Below are 20,127 nucleotides of genomic sequence, written 5' to 3'. Positions count from 1 at the left end.
CGCAATACGTGCCCTCTTTAAGGGAGGACCTGATTTCTCGCACAAGAGGTTATGATGGCCACCAGCCTGGATGGATTTAAAAGAGGATTGAAATAACTCATGAAAGAGAGGGGGTCACCTAATCCAATTCCTGAAGTGCAGGAATGTTTCACCCAACATGGGATTCGAACCCAGAACCCCGAGATTATGAGCCTCATGCTCTGCCGACTGAGCGACCAGGCTCCTAACTTATCCTAATGCCATCAGTGCCGATCACCTTTCAAGGGAACAACAAGCTGTTTTATCGACTCTCTGCTTCTTCTTCTTTTTTAAATTTTAAAATAGAGGTTTAGATCTTGATGATATCTCTTATAGTTCCACAATGCAGAGAGCTGGAGCGAGACTAAATCAAAGAATGGGGTGCGGGGCAGGGAATATAAAGGCATTTAATTAAAGGGATGAAAGGTCTTTTGCTTGCACATATAATAATAATACGTCACAAAGCCCAGAGCTGAATGTTCCGCAGGTCTCTTTGCCGCATAATGGCAAGATTTGCAAAATTTCCATATGTAATATTTAGAAGACAAAAGACGTACCATGTTCTCTAGTCTGTTTTATTCTGCATCGATCATTGTTTAAGAAACGGCCTTGGAACATCACCAAGGTCTTTGAACGTTCCAGTTTCACAGTCTTTTGTCGTACAACTGTCAGTCAAAAGGAGACAAGCATCATGTTTGGATCTGAAGTACTGTGATAAGTATTTTTCCTCCCTCCCTTCCTTTTCTGTTTTACAAAGTCCCAATCTGTAAGGAATGCTGAATGTGCAGAGGGAAGAGATTTACTCTCCAGCTGCAAGCAGGTAGGTGCTGTCCATGCTTTGCTCTTCGCCAGACTCCCACTGGACTTTTTCTTTTTAAACAAAGTAGTTATTTTAAACACACGTTTGTAGGCAGCCTTACCAAAATATTGACAGCAAGAGTGAGGCACGTTTTCTTTTACGTTGATTTCAGCTGGAGAATTAAGCACACACTTATTAGGGAATCATAGGAAACAAACTGCATTAAGCCAAAATAAAGTCTTCCTTCATTCAGGGCATAGTTAAACTATGGAACTCCTTGCCACAGTAGGCAGCTATGGCCACCAATCTGGATGGCTTTAAAAGAGGGTTAGATATATTCATGGAGGAGGAGAGGGCTATTGATGGCTATTAGCCAGGCTGGCTATTCCTTGACTTCCTAATCAGAAGCAACAGCGCTTTTGAATTGGTCTCAACTAGGACCAGGGCCTTTTCAGCATTGGCCCTGACGTGCTGGAACGCTCTGTCACAAGAGACCAGGGCCCTGCGGGACTTGACATTTTTCCGCAGGGCCTGCAAGACAGAGCTGTTCCGCCTGGCCTTTGGTTTCGACTCAGTCTGACCCTTCTGTTTCCCTCCCCTTACGGTTTTGATCTATGGGCTACTATTAAAATGAAGCTGCTTTTTAAATTGTATTTTAACCTGTATTTTAAATTAGTCCCCCCCCCCCCCGCATTATGCTTTTATTGTAATTTTACTGGTGTTAGCTGCCTTGAGCCTGGCTCTGGCTGGGGAGGGCAGGGTATAAATAAAAAATTATTATTATTATTACTATTATTATTATTAAAGCAATTTGCACATAACAAAATATGTTTTTTGTCAAAGTAATTGTTGAACTGAAATACAATTAAGAAGAAGTATATTAATAGTGAAACACAATGTTTTATGGGTTGTTTTTAAAAGTCTGGAACAGATGAAACCGTTTTGCATTACTTTCTATGGGAAAGCACGCCTTGGTTTTGGAACGCTTTGGTTTTGGAACAGACTACTGGAACGGATTAAGTTTGAGAACCAAGGTACCACTGTATATAGAAATGAGCAAACCAGTGATATTTTAGGGAGCAGGCTAGCAGGTGGGGCCCATGACTTACATCATAGGAGCCTAAAGGTAAAGGGACCCCTGACCATTAGGTCCAGTCGTGGCCGACTCTGGGGTTGCGGCGCTCATCTCGCTTTATTGGCCGAAGGAGCCGGCGTACAGCTTCTGGGTCATGTGGCCAGCATGACTAAGCCGCTTCTGGCAAACCCGAGCAGAGCACAGAAACGCCATTTACCTTCCCGCCAGAGTGGCACCTATTTATCTACTTGCACTTTGTGCTTTTGAACTGCTAGGTTGGCAGGAGCAGGGACCGAACAACGGGAGCTCACCCCATCGCGGGGATTCGAACCACCAACCTTCTGATCAGCAAGCCCTAGGCTCTGTGGTTTAACCCACAGCGCCCCCCACATCCTCACAGGAGCCTACACAACACAAAACACTGTTGCTTTATGTAGGTTTTTGTTTGTTTGTTTTTTATCTTATATGTTGGAAATGTACATCCAGTTTTTTCCCCTTTAAATTTTTTGGGGGCCCCCAAGAGAGTGGGGCCCTAAGCTATAGCTTGTTTAGCTGATACGTAAATCTGGCACTCGTATGTTCTACCCAACACAGCTATCCCTCAGGAACCTGGACTTGAGGTTCCCCAATCTACCCCTGACTAAAAGATTTGGCACCCTTTCTCATTCCTTCGCAAAGAAGCCAGCCATTGCTTTTGCTTTTGTAGGGAATTGCTCATAACAGGGACTTGCAATCGATGGAGGTTGCTCAGAGCATGGGCTTGATTGATCGGGATGACGATCGACCGACAGTTGCTGACGCTGACCCAACGGCTTATTGGAAGAGTCTCTTGACCTTGCAACCTGGACTGTGCATTTACTGTCACAGGGGATATGCAGCAAGGCAAAAGGTCGGGGAACAATTTATTAAGGGTTGTTAATAAATCCTGTAAGCAAGACGCGTGGGTTGCTATTTGGCAGCAACTCTTAGAGGTACCAGAAGCAAAAAATTCACAATATTGATTCCATTCCTCTCCTACCCAGCTCCAAAACAGTGATGGCATGTTTTATTGGAACCAATTCCTGAATTTTTTTTTTTAATTGAGTCAAAAGAGGGCGGTTGCTTGTTACATGTCAACATTTATACCCTTAAGACCATTGGATTTTGAGATCAAAGTCGTGCAGGTTTGTAAAATCACTTAAATAACCCAGGTGGGGTGTAGAGAAAAGGAATTAGGAATGGAAACTGAACAAAAGCAGTGTACAGTCAAACCTTGGTTCCCAAACGCCTCCATTATCATATGTTTTGGTTCCTGAATGCCGAAAACCTGGAAGTAAATATTCTGTTTTTTGGATGTTTTTCAGAAGCCGAACGTTCAACAATCTTGCAATCTCTTGCAATCAATCGGAAGCCGCGCCTCGGTTTTCGAATGGGCTTCCGGAACGAATTACGTTCGACAACTGAGGTTTGACTACAGTGGTACCTCGGGTTAAGTACTTAATTCGTTCCGGAGGTCCGTACTTAGCCTGAAACTGTTCTTAACCTGAAGCACCACTTTAGTTAATGGGGCCTCCTGCTGCTGCTGCACCGCCTGAGCATGATTTCTGTTCTCATCCTGAAGCAAAGTTCTTAACCTGAAGCACTATTTCTGGGTTAGCGGTGTATGTAACCTGAAGCGTATGTAACCTGAAGCGTATGTAACCTGAGGTACCACTGTATATAATTTTGGGAGAAATTGTAAACAGAGAGACTTTGTCTTTCTTACTTGAGGCCTTGTATGTAGCAAGGAAACATTCAACCAAACACAGAAGAAAACTTGCTCAGCCAATCAAGGGAACAAGGCAGATGCTACCTCAATAGAGATCATGCCGCTCTTGCTGCTAAGCAACACTCCCCGCCCCCCCACCTGGTTGGCTGACTTAGTAATAGCAGAATTAACCCTCAAGTTACAAACTGAATGATCCTTGCTGTTGCACACCCAGCAACGCATGCATCCTGTCCTCTGTTTAGGTAGCATCATGCGCTGCAAGGCAGGGAAGGAAGCACCGAAAACAAAAAGTTTGCTTAAACTTTCCAAGTTCATTTCTTTGTTAAATTGACATGGTAAACACAACGTAAAGCTTGTGCGCGCTTGCAATATGTTATGTAATGGGCACAAAAGCATCGCAGTTACGTGACTCGAGCCCATTCTTTCCGCTGCGGTCTGTGTGCTCTTTGAGTTACTGCGCAAGCAAGATCGAGTGTCTAGGCCAACTCTATTGTTGCTCGCGAGACAATGCCTTGCCTGATTGCAATAGGGTTAGTCTCTTGTCCTCCAACCTCCCTCCTCCAAATCCAGCCCTGAGAGCCGGTTGCAAAAGTGCAATGCTCTGGAAAGAGCAGATTGAGGTTTGCAGCCAATGCCAGAATTTTTGAAGGACGTGGCAGGTCCCACGAAGCAATCAAACGAGTGCAAATTTGGAAAGGCCTGCTATTTCCCACCTGCGAATGTGCTGGCATTTCTTTGATGTGCCAAGGCGTTCATCTGATAGGCGTGATTTCACAAAGAAGTAAGCAGAGACAAAGGCGGAGGGCAAGTCCTTGCCTGGGATATAACGTTACAGGTTTTGGATGAGGAACAAGAACAACATAGAAGGGGGAAAAGTGATGCTGTTCCTGTGTGCATTCTGCAGTGTGCTCTAAAGCAGAGCTTCTTAGCTCTCTGGTGTGGTGGGACCATAGCTGTCAACCGTCCCTTATTTGGCGGGAAACTCCCTTATCCCAGCGTTGTGTCCCGCTGCTGTCCCTTATTGATGATGTCCCTTAGATTTCCCGGGTTTCATGCTCACCCGGCTCGGAAGGGAAGCAGCAGCTCGGGGTCCTCTGCCGCACGAGAGAGAGCGTGCACACGAGCTGCCGCGTCTCTGTCTCTCCCTTTCCCCCCTCAGGGGTGCATTGTGAGGAGATGGGTGGCGGCAGGCGGGCAGGCAGCCCCTCTCTTGTGAGACTTCCACCGCGCTTCCTGTACTATTCTAAAATTACAAGTGTTCTTAAAATCCTGCCAATGTATTCACCTGTTTACAACACTCTCATTCTTTTTTGAAATTTCTTGTCATCTTGATTTCTGGGCTTTCCAGTTAGTTTCGCCTTTTCAGCATAGTCCTTTAACAGAAGGATGCTAACAGCTTGCCGTATTTTTCACTCCATAAGACGCACCTAGTTTTTAGAGGAGGAAAACAAGAAAAAAAAATATTCTGAACGAAACAGTGGATGTATGATTTTTGTGGTTCATGCTGTGGCCACAAACATGTGATTTGATGGTGAGTTTGGGGTAGCCCAGTGCAAAAATCCTGAGAATCCATGTGGATCCGTGATTTGTAACCACGTTTTTGCGCCATTGTGGCCCCACAAAACAGTGGATGTGTGGTTTTTTTGGTGCAGGCTGTAGCCATGGACATGCTATGTGATCTGATGGTGAATTTGGGGTGACCCAATGCAAAAATCCTGGGGATCCATGTGGATCCGTGCTTTGTAACCTGACAACTATGGGACCTATTTTCACAGCCTGTTCATTTCAACCACTGGTTTTGCTGTGGATGCGGGCCTGAGCCCCACAAACTTTTTTTTAAAACAGCTGAATTGCTGTTAAAAAAGCATCCCGCTGAACACACAAAGTGTTCAGGCGAGCCCTTTTCTGATAAAGGAATAAAGGAGAGTGGGGAACTGGCTCCAGGAAGTATGTATCTATCAGGCACTGGAAGAGGCCTAGTAGGAAAGTTGGAAACCTTAGGCCTACATTATTTTCGGCTTGGTTTGCAAATTTGGGCACACTCCCTCAGCAGGTATTTCTCCAAACTCAGACCTGTGACTGCACACCCATTTGTCAAGAGGCCTGCTCTACGTTTTGTGGACTTGGGAGAGGGGAAAACCAGACTCTGCAGTGGCTGGCTTCTTGCAAAAACGTCTGCATTAATTCTCAACCTCCTCCTTCTCTCCGAAGCAAAGGCACACAAATAACTGAAATTGTGTGTGCATCTATATACATGTTTTCCAAAATGCAAACTAAAAAAAAGAAAAGAAAAAAAGAAAAAAGAATGTTTACAGTGTTATGTATTGGTCTTTGATTCTCTTTTTCTTTTCTTATAAAATTCAATAAAATATTAAAATTACGAACAGTCACTAGTGATGTACTAGATAATCTGTACTAAATAAACAGAAGAGTGAATATTTACCGTATTTGGAAACAAACAAGAAAAGAAAAGAAAAAAGAGAAATTGTGCATGCATCATTTTTCCAGAATAAAGTGCAGGGCTTTTGAAGGTGCCCCCACAAAAACCTATTTCTGTTGCATCATTTCCTGTCCCCAAGGCTTTCAAAGTGCCTAGGAGAAAAAACCGGCCTGCCCTTGCCATTTCCACACTCTGCAAAGCAGTGCACGTTGGGCAAAATGAAGCCTGATTCAGAGAGGACCGTGTGCGAGAGCTACCTCTTGCCCGTAGTGGAAGGTAAGCATTTATTTATTTTATTTATTTATTTTTAGGCCTGCAAGCTGCGAAGAGCCACTGTTGAAACAGGTGTGGTAAAGAGATGCACGCATAAAAGACTATTGTGTCTTGAGAGGTCAGAGAGTTGTTGCAGCAGGTGAGCCAGCAAAATGGCGGCCTGGATAGATGGAGACTCAACTGAGAGAAATAGGCCCTTTGGGAAAAGTCTTCTCATTCCTCTTGATAAGCGGTTCTCAAACTTCTTTTTTTTTTTTTGTTCCACCAGCTTTGGTTCTATAAATTCATCCCCAACCCTAAGGAGGACAATAACACAATAGAATTCAGAACAGCAACAGTCAATTGCACATTCTGTTCAAAACCCAGCCCAAACTTATTCCTCTTTTAATTTAATTTTAAGATTTTGAAATTTACAAACAATTGTCAAACAACCAAAACAGAAAGAAAATTCCATAAATTTCCATGGACATCTTCTGTATTAATCCAATTCTATTAAATCTCCACTGCAACCATAGTCCAAAGTTAAACTACAAGTGTCATTCCAGTCCTACTATTAATTTTAATTGTTTACAATTATTTCTAAAGTAAATTATATATATTTCTCCATTCCTGATTAAAATTTTGGTCTTCCTGTTTTCTAATTCTTACGGTCATTATTGCCATTTCAGCAAAATCCATCAGTTTAATTTGCCATTCTTCTCTGGTAGGGACTATATCTTCTTTCTACCTCTTGGGCTAGTAACGTCTGAGCAGAATGCTTTCTGTTTTGGTGGTTTGACAATTGTTTGTAAATTTCAAAATCTGAAAATTTAATAATAATAATAAACACCCAGCCAAAACTATTTAGTTTAATTAATTCAACAACAACAACAACAATTTTATTATTTATACCCTGCCCATTTGGCTGGGTTTCCCCAGACACTCTGGGCATTTCACAGCATATCTAAAAACATAATAAAGACACCAAACATTAAAAACTTCCTGATACAGGGCTGCCTTCAGATGTCTTCTAGAAGTTGTGTAGTTCTTTATCTCCTTGGCATTGGAAGGGAGGGCGTTCCACAAGGAGGGTGCCACTACCAAAAATGGATGGACTTGATCCAGAGATGTCAGATAACTGCATTTCAAATATTTTTACTAACGGAAATGTAAGGATGAAGGCAAGGCATAGCATAAAAGACTCATATGTAACATGCACAAACCCTTAGTTGTTACCTGTGTGGTAACTAATTATAGTGGTACCTTGGTTCTCAAACTTAGTCCGTTCCACAACCAAAGCGTTCCAAAACCAAGGCACGCTTTCCCATAGGAAGTAATGCAAACTAGATTAATCCGTTCCAGACTTTTAAAAACAACCCCTAAAACAGCAAGTTAACATGAATTTTACTATGTAACGAGACCACTGATCAATAAAATGAAAGCAATAATCAATGTAAAAAGGTAAAGGTAAAGGTAAAGGACCCCTGACAGTTAAGTCCAGCTGCAAATGACTCTGGGGTTGCGGTGCTCATCTCACTTTATTGGCCGAGGGAGCCGGCGTACAGCTTCCGGGTCATGTGGCCAGCATGACTAAGCCGCTTCTAGCGAAACCAGAGCAGTGCACGGAAATGCCGTTTACCTTCCTGCCGGAGTGGTACCTATTTATCTACTTGCACTTTGACGTGCTTTCGAACTGCTAGGTTGGCAGGAGCAGGGACCGAGCAACGGGAGTTCACCCTGTCACAGGGATTCGAACCGCCGACCTTCTGATCGGCAAGCCCAAGAGGCTCAGTGGTTTATACCACAGCGCCACCCATGTCCCAATTAATAATCAATGTACTGTACTATAAAATAAATAAGACAGTACTGTATTGTAGATGATAAAAATTCTTAGCTGCACTGATAATAGTCATTGTTTGGATTGGAGGCTTTTATCCACTTCCGCAGACGCACATTCAGTCAATCAATCAGTAGCTGAACTGGATTCCACACAGTCACAAAAACAAATTAACTGAAAAAGCCCCAAAAGCAGGAGCACCAAACTTAATCTGTTCCAGAACTCCGTTTGACTAACGAAATGTTCAAAAACCAGGGCGCAGCTTCTGATTGGTGCAGGCACACTGGAAACAATAGCCGACAGCTGCATTGGACGTTCAGCTTCCGGAAAACATTTGAAAACTGGAACACTTATTTCAGGGTTTTTGCCGTTTGAGAACCAAGGCGTTTGAGAACGCAGACGTTTGAGAACCAAGGTACTAACTGTATAAGCAAATCAATAGCTATTACCAATAATTTGCTTGTGGATTGTGACGACTTAGATCCGAAAATACAAACAAACATGGACAAAGGGAATAGTTCTGGAAGCGACCAGAGCAGTAAAATTTAAGTATCCAGTGAAGAACATGTCTTGCTCTGCTTCATTTCCACTCGTGTCTGTTGTAGCCTCCAGCAGAAAGCGTGTAACTTTCTATACCACAAATATGTTCCCGTTTATTTATTTGTTTTGTGTCCCGCTTTCGTCATGCTTTATAGTGCAAGAGCGCCCCTCCGGACGGCAATAATGCGGTAACATTGGGGAAGCATTGCAGAACAACCAGTAAAGCAGAATGTCGTGCCGACGGTCCAGTATGAATCCACAACAATTTTGTTCTTGTTCCGTGTTTGCCGCTACTGAAAAAAAATGCCCAAAGGGGCATCATTTTGCTATTGAAACTGAGAGTTCCTGCTTTGCATTTTGAGTTTGGGGAGGGGTAGGCTGTACGCGGAGGCCCTTCTAATTCCTGGAATAATCAGGCTAGTTTCTTGGTGAGGTATTGGCTCTAAGTATGGGTCGTTAAGGTAACAAAGGAAGTGGCTCTGTGCCAGATGTCAGGCGAGTGGGTCCCCCCCTCCCTCAACTCGGTAGTTAGAAAGACAGTCCAGAGTTGGCAGTTTTGAGTTAAGTGTGCTAGAAGCTAGAGGAACAGGCAGGCTGGAACCTGAGAGGGAGAGACATGCTTGATTTCTGCTCGATTGGGGTGTTAATGCTGTGAACCCTTCCATTGTAGGCTCAGGTTGTAGATATGTGTGTATACAATCCAGTTGTGCAAAAACCAGGAATTTCTGCACCACATTTAACACACGAGGCATTGCACATATCCAGCATAGTGGGCAACTTATGATTTTGCTATTTTATATTATTTGATTCATTGATTGCAGTTTTGTTACATCTTGGTTTTGTATTAATGGGACATTCCCTTCTTCAGGGGCTTATCTACCAAAAAATGATGTATAAATAAAATGTGGCCTTGGAGGTTTCTAAGCAGAGGTTGGATAGCAATCTGTCATGGATGATCTAGCTGAGATTCCTGCATTGACAGGGGTTGGACTAGATGACCCTCAGCGTCCCTTTGAATTCTATGATTCTGTGATTTTATAATGCAGCAATTAAAGGGCACATCCTGACCATGCAAAACCACTCAGAGCTGGGCCAGTGAGGGGGTGTGGCCTTCCATCATGTAGAATGGATTGGTGAGTTGTATTCAGCTGGTTCCTCACTGGTTGTTGTTTAGTCGTTTAGTCATGTCCACCTCTTCGTGACCCCCTGGACCAGAGCACGCCAGGCACTTCTGTCTTCCACTGCCTCCCGCAGTTTGGTCAGACTCATGTTTGTAGCTTCGAGAACACTGTCCAACCATCTTGTCCTCTGTCGTCCCCTTCTCCTTGTGCCCTCCATCTTCCCCAACACCAGGGTCTTTTCCAGGGAGTCTTCTCATGAGGTGGCCAAAGTATTGGAGCCTCAGCTTCAGGATCTGTCCTTCCAGTGAGCACTCAGGGCTGATTTCCTTCAGAATGGAGAGGTTTGATCTTCTTGCAGTCCATGGGACTCTCAAGAGTCTCCTCCAGCACCAGAATTCAAAAGCATCCATTCTTTGGCGATCAGCCTTCTTTATGGTCCAGCTCTCACTTCCATACATCACTACTGGGAAAACCATGGCTTTAACTATATGGACCTTTGTTGGCAAGGTGATGTATCTGCTTTTTAAGATGCTGTCTAGGTTTGCCATCACCTTTCTCCCAAGGAGCAGGCGTCTTTTAATTTCGTGGCTGCTGTCACCATCTGCAGTGATCATGGAGCCCAAGAAAGTAAAATCTCTCACTGCCTCCATTTCTTCCCCTTCTATTTGCCAGGAGGTGATGGGACCAGTGGCCATGATCTTGGTTTTTTTATGTTGAGCTTCAGACCATATTTTGCGCTCTCCTCTTTCACCCTCATTAAGAGGTTCTTTAATTCCTCCTCACTTTCTGCCATCAAAGTTGTGTCATCTGTATATATGAGGTTGTTGATATTTCTTCCGGCAATCTTAATTCCGGCTTGGGATTCATCCCGCCCAGCCTTTCGCATGATGAATTCTGCATATAAGTTAAATAAGTTAGTGCTTTGCAAACCACCTGAACGTCCCAAACAAACCAGCCCTGTAAGGTGGGTTAGGAGCATAATGCCACACTTCAGATCCCGTTCCGCGTACAATCCTGGAGGATGCAGTCCATTGTGGCCCCTGGCATCCTCGCTTGCCCCTTTGCTCACCATCTCTGGTGCACTAAAGCATTTTAACACTGCAGACTCTGGGGTGTCAAAATGCAATTCTTGTGTAACGTTCTGTTCTGTCCGGGGAGCAAATGTTCCATCACTTCCCTCCCTCCCCAACTCCTCTTCTTTCTATAGCGTAGGAGACATCGGGAGAAAAACGAACTTAGCGAGGATTCTCCACCATCCGAGCTGGAATGATGGAAAGCGCGAAAGTAAACAAATTTGGAACAAAACCGTTCCAAAGTGCCACCGATGATTGAGAGCGAGTGTGCTTTAAAAACAGAGCGCTGAAGTGGGCAGGCTGTCGTGGCAAAACGCCACATCAAATTGGTCTGTTGGTTGAAAGCGCTGGAAAGTTTATTATCGTTCAACATCCGAGGGCTCAGCTTTTCTAAGACGAAAAAAGCAGAGAGTTTATGTTTCGCAAGTGGGGAATCTCAAGTGGGGAGGAGAGAATCCAGGGACCGTCCCGGATTTACAGAAGTCATCCCGGTTTCTGATATGATGTGAGGTAGCTCAGTGGGTTAGAGTATGGTGCTGATGATGCCAAGGTTGCCGGTTCGATCCCAGCATGGTACAGCTGCATATTCCTGCACTGCAGGGGGGTCAGGCTAGATGATCCATAGGATTCCCTTCCAACTGTGTTCCCCCCAACAGTGATTTATGTGTTGTGGATAGATAGATAATTTATTGCGGCCGGAGATCAGCTTATAAAACACACTGGGGGGTAAAATCCCAGAAAGAAAACAAACAGCTAAAACAATGTACAACAATAAATTTAAAATTTATAAATGCAATAAGCATATAGACACTTAAAACTTTAAGATAAGATACCGCAGAGAGTTGACCCAGAGTCACCCATGGAACCGAATTTGGGGATTTTCTTCATGAACTAGTTTGAGTCGGGGGACGGTCTGTGCCTACAGATCTGTATACAGAATCTGGCGACCATCCAGTCGTCTTATGATCTTTGGCTAACAGGAAAAGGTCGAATTTTTGCTTTTCCGGGAGGTCAGCGAGCCTCACCAGCAGGGGATCAATGGTCTTACTACGTGCCTCTTCATAAAAGGGACATCTAAAGAACAAGTGCTCTGGGCTTCCTATCTCCCCCGATGAAAGGCACAAAGTCTCTGAGCATATGGGACTTTTTTAAAGGCTCCTTCCAGGACCGGCGAGGGCAGAGCTGAGCTTCTAGCCCTTCTAGCATTTTTGGGTACGAGAAAGAAGAGATATGCTGCAGGTGCGGCTATATATCTCTCAATTTCTCCAATTTTATAGTCAGGGCACCTTGAGCAGTCCTGTTGTCTCTCGGTGTCTATGATTCTTTACATGACTGTAGCTTTTGCCTGGCCCAACCCCAGACTTAGGAGGGCTTGAGGGGCAAAACCCAGTTTCTGAAGGGTGTTCAGTCCTGCTGTCAGCCAGCCTGACTGATTATGTGTTGTGAGTTGACGATTTGCATAGTTGGCCATATTGATGACTCCCCGCCACCCCCTTAGCAGGCCAGTGCTAAAAGCTCTCCAGTAGTTGGTAAAATGGTTTTGGTATGCCACCACGGCAGCAAGAGTACTGTACGCACAAACTGGAAAACACCAGAAATCCGAACAAAGGAGGAATGAGTACTCAAAAGAGGAATGCGGCACTCAGAAATGGCAGAACTCACGGTTTAAATAAGGAATCAGAAAGATGAAATATCTTTGGAAGAATGGAGACCCTTTTCAGTCTAGATAAGACCACAATACAGCCAAATAAAAGTTCAAACGGGTTTTGACTTATGAGCAATGGAAAGAAAATAGAAAAACATTGTAATATAGGGTTTAGGTCAGGGGTCAGCAAACTTTTTCAGCAGGGGGCCTGTCCACTGTCCCTCAGACCTTGTGGGGGGCCAGACTATATATATATATTTTTTTGGGGGGGGAATGAACGAATTCCTATGCCCCAGAAATAACCCAGAGATGCATTTTAAATAAAAGGACACATTCTACTCATGTAAAAGCACGATTTCCGGACCGTCTGTGGGCCGGATTTAGAAGGAGATTGGGCTGGATCCGGCCCCCAGGCCTTGGTTTGCCTACCCATGGTTGAGGTGAATAGGTAAGGTTAAGAGGTTGGACTGGCAGCAGGCAGGAGAGAGAACGAGACCCTCATGGATGTAAGGATGAGAAGTCGCCAAGATAAATAGATTTTGATGTAAATTGTATGTTACGCGATCTGAATGCAAGTCAATGTGAAAAAATAAACATATTTTCAAAGAAAAGAACAAGCTCTCCAGTAGTACAGGGGCTTTTCTGGGCACTTAGACATGAGATTTGTAAGGGTAGCTCGACTGGAATGCCGAGTGTCAAACTGCTACCTTTTGGAAGATTTGCACCTGCAATTTAACTACCAGTGGCTTTTCCCTTAATGTACTTTGAAAATACTTTTGATTACCTTGTTTCCTCGACTTCCTCTCAAAGGAATGAAAGGGAATGAAAGATGGAGTATAGAAAAGGTGTGATGTATGTTTTTAAATGGTTATTGTTTTGTTTTGTTTAGGGTTAAGGTGGGTTAGGGTTTTGTTTAGTTTAGTTTAATGTGTTTAGGTTGTGTTTTGTATTGCTTATATATTGTATTGTATTGTTTCCTTTCTTTTTTCTGTTTTTTCTCTCTTGTCTTTTTTCTTTTTCTTTTCTTTTTCTGTAATCTTTAAAAGTAATAAATATTATTTAAAAAAAAGAAAAAGAAAATACTTTTGATTAAAAGCCTGCCTAGTGAGAGAAGCAACTGTAAGGCCTGCCAAACCTTTGATCAACCCTGTTAATTTATCAAGCCCGGAAAGTGTGGCTCGGGCTTTGCCATTTAAGCACTGCTAGCAATGCACAGCAGATTGTACTGCGTAAGAAGAAAACCGATAGCTGAACTCCCTCCAGCTTTTGTGACTCAAGGAGCTAATGGAATTATTTTCTTGGGTTGTCGATAAGATGCGACTGTGATTGATGGCGCATGCCGCCGCCTCATTTATAGAGCGCCCCGTATTATCTCTGAGGGTTGTGCACACTGGATTAGGCAGCTTTAATTCCCGATGGATTAATAATAGATAAATGTTCCCTTTTGGGTTTTATGCATGCAGTAACAAGCTCAGACTAGGAGTACATGCAGAGCATAAGTTTTCAGTAAATGATAATGGGGGCTGTAATCCACTGGGAGCAGTCAAGTACAACATTCCTTGTTTTCCTAGAGTGGACATGCAAGGGGATGTTTGGTCCAGCCAATCAAAACTTCCTGTTTCCTCCTGGGCTGGAACATCCTTCCTTGCATGTGACTAGAAGTGGGTGTGACCTTACCTGTCCAGGTAACAAAAAGGACAAGTCACGCAGCACTCTCTCTCTTTTTCACTTCCTTCTTCGTTGGGCCAGCTTTTTAGCTAGGGACTGCTATGTGAGCTTTCAGCTAGCATAAGCACTGGGATTATACCCCCATATGGGGTAGATCCACATGTACATATTTGTAACTAAGTCTGCCTTCAGGGATCCAACTGTGAACTGATGTGAGTAAACTTCTTTTATTGACTTTAGGTAAGATTGTTTGCAGTGATAGTTTTAGCTATAGTATGAGAGGGGAAAGTATACTACAGTGGTGTGTGTGTGTGTGTGTGTGTGTGTGTGAGTGTATGTATGTGTTTTCTTTAAAGGGGGAGGGGGGAGAGAAAAAGAGAGAAGGAAGAGGAACGAAGGGAAGAAGAGGGGGGTGGGAGAGGTAACTATAGCAGTGGCGTGGGGAAAAGTTTTGTTTTAAAGGAGGAGGTTTAGGTAAGATTGTTGTGTCTTTATTCTTTTAAAAGGGATTAAAGGAAATTTACCAGGAACTATGCAATTCAGTCTGAGACAGACTGACTTGTATAATAGTGAGAGGCTTACACAAGCCTGCAACCAGCTATCTGCTGTGCATGTAAAGGGGAATGTAAACTCTGCTAAGTAAACGAACTTGCTAGCACAAGTTAGGAAGGATATTAATAAACAATATATCCTCTCCTGCCACCCTGAACATTCCCACAGATAATTTGGTCCACCCGCTTTATTAGGTTAAAGTGTAGAGCATGCGGGGACTTCAGTTGCACAGTGAGGAATGAATATTTGGCTGATAAATGCGCAAGTTGGAGCTGGGAAATTTGCAGAAGGGTGCGCCATTTGCCACATCCTCGTGCTAATTTGGGGAGAATGCCAGTTTCCTTTTCCTGGATAGGAATGGGGCAATCTAAATGCAGGTGACTAGATTTGCAGCCTTCTGGGAGAATATGGGTCCCTGTGAGAATATGTGCATGGATCAAGCATAGTTCATAGGAATGGCAAAATGTACATTCTGGAAACTGCACAATCTGCCCTGCTCTGAGTCAGGCCATTGGTCCACCTTGGCCAGCAGTATCTGCTCTGACTGGCAGCAGCTCCCCAGAGTGTCAGGAAGAGAGGAGTGTTCCTTTTTTGGAGTGAAGGCTGATTTTCAGACAGCATGCCCTTGTTCTGTTAGAGCAAGGATTTCTGCTTGAGCAATGGAATGTTTGCCCCCTCTCCTCCCACCCCCATGTGCCCTGTGCCCCAAATCTGCTATGGAGGATTGGGGGAGCCTCAGAACAGATTTAGGGAGGAGGCGCACGGGGGGAGGAGAGGGGGAAAACAGCTATGTTCCATAAGCAGAAATCCATATGCTGATGGAGTGCGCATGTATTTGTAAGCAGACCTTGCAGCTTGGGTGAATTAGTTTGGAATAATCACTCATAGTTTCTGAAGTTCAAAGGCTTTATTCATGCAGGAACCATTTACGGTATGAGTTGAGATGAGAGAGAGAAAATAGCACATACATTGTCCGGAGAGAATAACAAACAAAATGGCATTTGGTGAGTTTGCATATCTGCATCCTGTTTCAGCCTAATTGAATACAGTCTCCTTCAGATAATTACTCTGCAAATTACACAGTGCTTCCCAAACTTCTTTGGCATGTTGCAATTCTCTGATGTGTATGATCTGTGAGTCTTCCACTGAAGGACAGATAATGGCCTTTGCTTGCTTATCTTGGTTATCCCATTGTTCACAATTAGCAGCTGGGCATGGGTCAGCAATAGCTCTGCCACAAATCTTCCTTACCAAGGAGATTCTATATTTTGAACTTCCACAGTTGAAAATTTTGCTCGTTCAACTTGCGGATTATTGTATTTGCATACATTCTAGCCATTTTGTTTGCCGTTCTCTTCAGACAATATATCTGCTATTTCTTTCATCTCCACTCATCCTGCAAACAGTTCCTGCATAAATAAAGCCTTTAAACTCCAGAAACTGTAAGTCACTATTCCAATCTAATTCACCTAAACAGCAAGTTCTGCTAACACCAATGTGCTAACTCCAGGTGTTTTATATAGAAGCACAGTTGGTATTTGCACCTATCCTATAACCATCTTGGGAGGAGTGGTGCTTATTATTGATTAAAGTTGGAGTCTTGACAAATTACTTTCCCCAATGAATTGGAAACCATCAGTCAGTCACTTGCACTTGAGAAAGCTTCATCTTTTAGTCTTTAGTTATTATAAGACCACTTCCAAATGATCTGTTTTATTAAGCATTCACTCTGATTTGTTCATGACATTGCACCAAGCAAACGTTGCCCCACACTTTCCAGTACATTTCCCTGTGACTTTGCTTTGTACAAAGATTCCAGTGTTGGAGGGGAGAGAGGAGTGAGGTTGTTGCAGTAGAGCCCTTCCATTTAAACAGCTGGCATGGAACAGGAATCCTAACAAACAGAAGAGGCATCTAGCTAATTTGGTATTTGTGCTAGTTTGCCACCAACTTTATATAGAACTTGAAAGCCTCGTTATCACTCCATTCACTGTCCAGAGCAAGGAGGGTTCCTCAGTTACTTTGGCGCTCTTGCAGGTGACGTCATTGCTCTGTATTTTTTTTAAAAAGCCACAGACCCTTGTTCATTCTCCTTTATAGCATGGCTTGTACCGTTAACAAGATGTCTGTACTGTATCACGATTACTGTTAATGGTGGTGTTAAGGGCTAAGATGGTTTTGTCGCTTATCAGAAATAACAGCCTAAAATAATTGGGTGCTAACAGTCCTTTAGCAGATGCTTTAAATTAGCACCTCTCCTTTGCAGGTTGTTCACATTTCCTGTTAAGGTGTTTCTCTCCCCCCCCCTTTTTAAATGCCACTTTTGATCATGCGTTAGTTTTATGAGGTGAAAATTACCCGCTCCATAAACATTTCTCTTTCAATACATGCTTTTGCCGCCTAATGAAAAGCACTTATGAGTAAGCACTGTCGTGGGTGAGATGAGATCTCAAGCTCTCACTATTATGTCGGGGATCTTAAGAATTCATTATGTGTGCAGAGGGGGAAGCAGTTCTGAGCTGAAACAACTACAGACATTATAAACACCCCCCCCCCAAAATGCATGCTACTATATAATGCTTTTAAACTGTGTGATGCAGCAGCAAAAAAGCTAATGGTATTCTAGACAGCATCAACAGAATTCTAGTGTCCAGATCAAGGGAAGTAATGTTGTTGTTGTTTAGTCGTTAGTCGTGTCCGACTCTTCGTGACCCCATGGACCAGAGCACGCGAGGCACTTCTGTCTTCCACTGCCTCCCGCAGTTTGGTCAAACTCATGCTGGTCCAACCATCTCGTCCTCTGTCGTCCCCTTCTCATTGTGCCCTCAATCTTTCCCAATATCAGGGTCTTTTCCAGGGAGTCTTCTCTTCTCATGAGGTGGCCAAAGTCTTGGAGCCTCAGCTTCAGGATCTGTCCTTCCAGTAAGAACTCAGGGCTGATTTCCTTCAGAATGGATAGGTTTGATCTTCTTGCAGTCCATGGGGCTCTCAAGAGGCTCCTCCAGCACCATAATTCAAAAGCATCAATTCTTCGGCAATCAGCCTTCTTTATGGTCTAGCTCTCACTTCCATACATCACTACTGGGAAAACCATAGCTTTGTTGGCAAGGTGATGTCTCTACTTTTTAAGATGCTGTCTAGGTTTGTCATTGCTTTTCTCCCAAGAAGCAGGCGTCTTTTAATTTTGTGACTGCTGTCACCATAAGGGAAGTAATAGTACCACTCTATTCAGCCTTGGCCAGACCACACCTGGAATACTGTGTCCAGTTCTGGGCACCACAATTTAAGAGGGATGTTGACAAGCTGGAAGGTGTGCAGAGGAGGGTGACTAAGATGATCAAAGGTCTAGAAACCAGGCCTTAAGAGGAATGGTTGAAGGAGCTGGGTATGTTTAGTCTGAAAAAGAGGACCCTGAGAGGAGATATGAGAGCCATCTTCTAATATCTAAAGTGCTGTCACAGGGAAGATGGAGCAAGCTTGTTTTCTCCTGCTCTGGAGGCTAGGATTCGAACCCATGGCTTCAAGTTACGAGGAAGGAGATTCCAACTAAAGATCAGGAAGAACTTCCTGACAGGAAGAGCTGTTTGTCAGTGGAACGGACTCCCTCTGGAGGTGGTGGACTGTCCTTCATGGGGGGCTTTTAAGCAGAGGTTGGAGGGCCCCCTGTCCTGGATGCTTTAGCTGAGATTCCTGCATTGCAGCGGGTTGGATCAGGCATGGCCAAACGGCCCTCCAGCTGTTTTGGGACTACAGTTCCCATCATCCCTGACCACTGGTCCTGTTAGCTAGGGATGATGGGAGTTGTAGTCCCAAAATAGCTGGAGGGCCAGGTTTGGCCATGCCTGGACTAGATGAATCCCGGGGTACCTTCCAACTCTACAATTCTACAGTGGTTAATTCTGTGTCCAGGGCAGATGTCTCCCAGCTCCATCTGGTACGCAGGCTGAGACCCTCCCTGCCTGCAGACTGTCTGACCAGAGTGGTGCATGCTCTGGTTATCTCCCACTTGAACTACTGCAATGCGCTCTATGTGGGGCTACCTTTGAAGGTGACCCGGAAACTACAACTAATCCAAAATGCAGCAGCTAGACTGGTGACTGGGAGTGGCCACCGGGACCATTTAACACCGGTCCTGAAAGTCCTGCATTGGCTCCCAGTATGTTTCCGAGCACAATTCAAAGTGTTGGTGCTGACCTTTAAAGCCCTAAATGGCCGAAGGTCCTGTATACCTGAAGGAGCGTCTCCACCACCATCGTTTAGCCTGGACACTGAGGTCCAGCGCCGAGGGCCTTCTGGCGATTCCCTCATTGTGAGAAGCCAAGTTACAGGGAACCAGGTGGAGGGCCTTCTCAGTGGTGGCACCCGCCCTGTGGAACGCCCTCCCATCAGATGTCAAGGAAATAAGCAGCTATACTATTTTTAAAAGACACCTGAAGGCAGCCCTGCTTAGGGAAGTTTTTAATATTTAATGCTGTATTGTTTTTAACACTCAATTGGGAGCCACCCAGAGTGGCTGGGGAAACTCAGCCAGATGGGTGGGGTATAAATAATAAATTCTTATTATTTTTATAATGGGAAAATCAGTAGTTAAGGTCTAGCACATTGTGTGGATTCAAGCAGCAAGGAGATAGTTCAAAGCAGAGCTGACTCAGCTGGAGTCAGGGGAGGACTTTGTTAAAATGGTGCCCTGAGCAAGGACAAAACTTTCCCCTCCCCAGATATTTCTTATAATTTTCACAATTATTTATTTTGGTACAGTTGCTTTTTATGGATCTTTTCAGTAGTTACTTGTATAAATATAGGTTATTCCTATTGTTGTATAAATATAGGTGGTTGTTGTTTTGTGCCCCCTCGATTTGGTGCCTTGTGCGGGGGCGAACCGCTCACACTGCCCTAAATCTGGACTGTCTTCGTCCCTGCGGCCAGTTTCATAACTAGCTTGTTAGTCTTCGTTGTAAGGAATATTCCCTGGGCAATTGCTATGTAAACCGATAGCATCTGCTGCCTCAGTGGGTGAGGGAGAATGAAAAGCACTTTCTCTTCTCCATTTGGTCGCTGTTCTCGTTCTGGTGTTTTTCATTTGCCGGCATTTATGAAGCGTGTCGCCATCCTAACACTCGTCGCAATAAAAGATGCGCCTGAGCATCCTAATTGCAAGTGCTGCGTAAAAACTACCGTAAGCAGCATTCAGGGCTTTTTGTTTTGGTTCTGTTTAGGGGGAAAGGTGCGCCAGGGCAGAATGCGACAGAGGAGTACAAAATTATTCATGGCGTGGGAAAAGTGGATATGAATAATAGTAGAGCTCAGGGAGACCCAGCCGAGCTGGATGTCGGAAAACGAAAAACAGGCAAAAGAAAGTA

General features: G+C 44.1%; 1 protein-coding gene across 3 annotated transcripts in view; it reads left to right on the top strand.

Annotated features, from left to right (window-relative positions):
• The first annotated feature begins 6,225 nt into the window (after positions 1-6,225).
• SLC4A11 (solute carrier family 4 member 11) overlaps positions 6,226-20,127 on the top strand; it is a 234,448-nt gene continuing 220,546 nt past the window's right edge. The window contains exon 1 of one of the 3 annotated variants that reach the window (XM_083571209.1): positions 6,226-6,355. In XM_083571209.1, coding sequence (XP_083427335.1) covers positions 6,298-6,355 — 58 coding nt within the window. In that variant the 5' untranslated portion in view covers positions 6,226-6,297. Of the gene's footprint in view, positions 6,356-16,127; positions 16,210-20,127 lie in introns of those variants that run through there. The other 2 variants (XM_083571208.1, XM_083571212.1) reach the window with 2 other exon arrangements.

This window comes from Podarcis filfolensis (assembly GCF_964270895.1).
Source record: "Podarcis filfolensis genome assembly, chromosome: 9".
Lineage (NCBI taxonomy): Eukaryota > Metazoa > Chordata > Lepidosauria > Squamata > Lacertidae > Podarcis > Podarcis filfolensis.
This window is presented reverse-complemented; position numbering and strand designations above follow the sequence as displayed.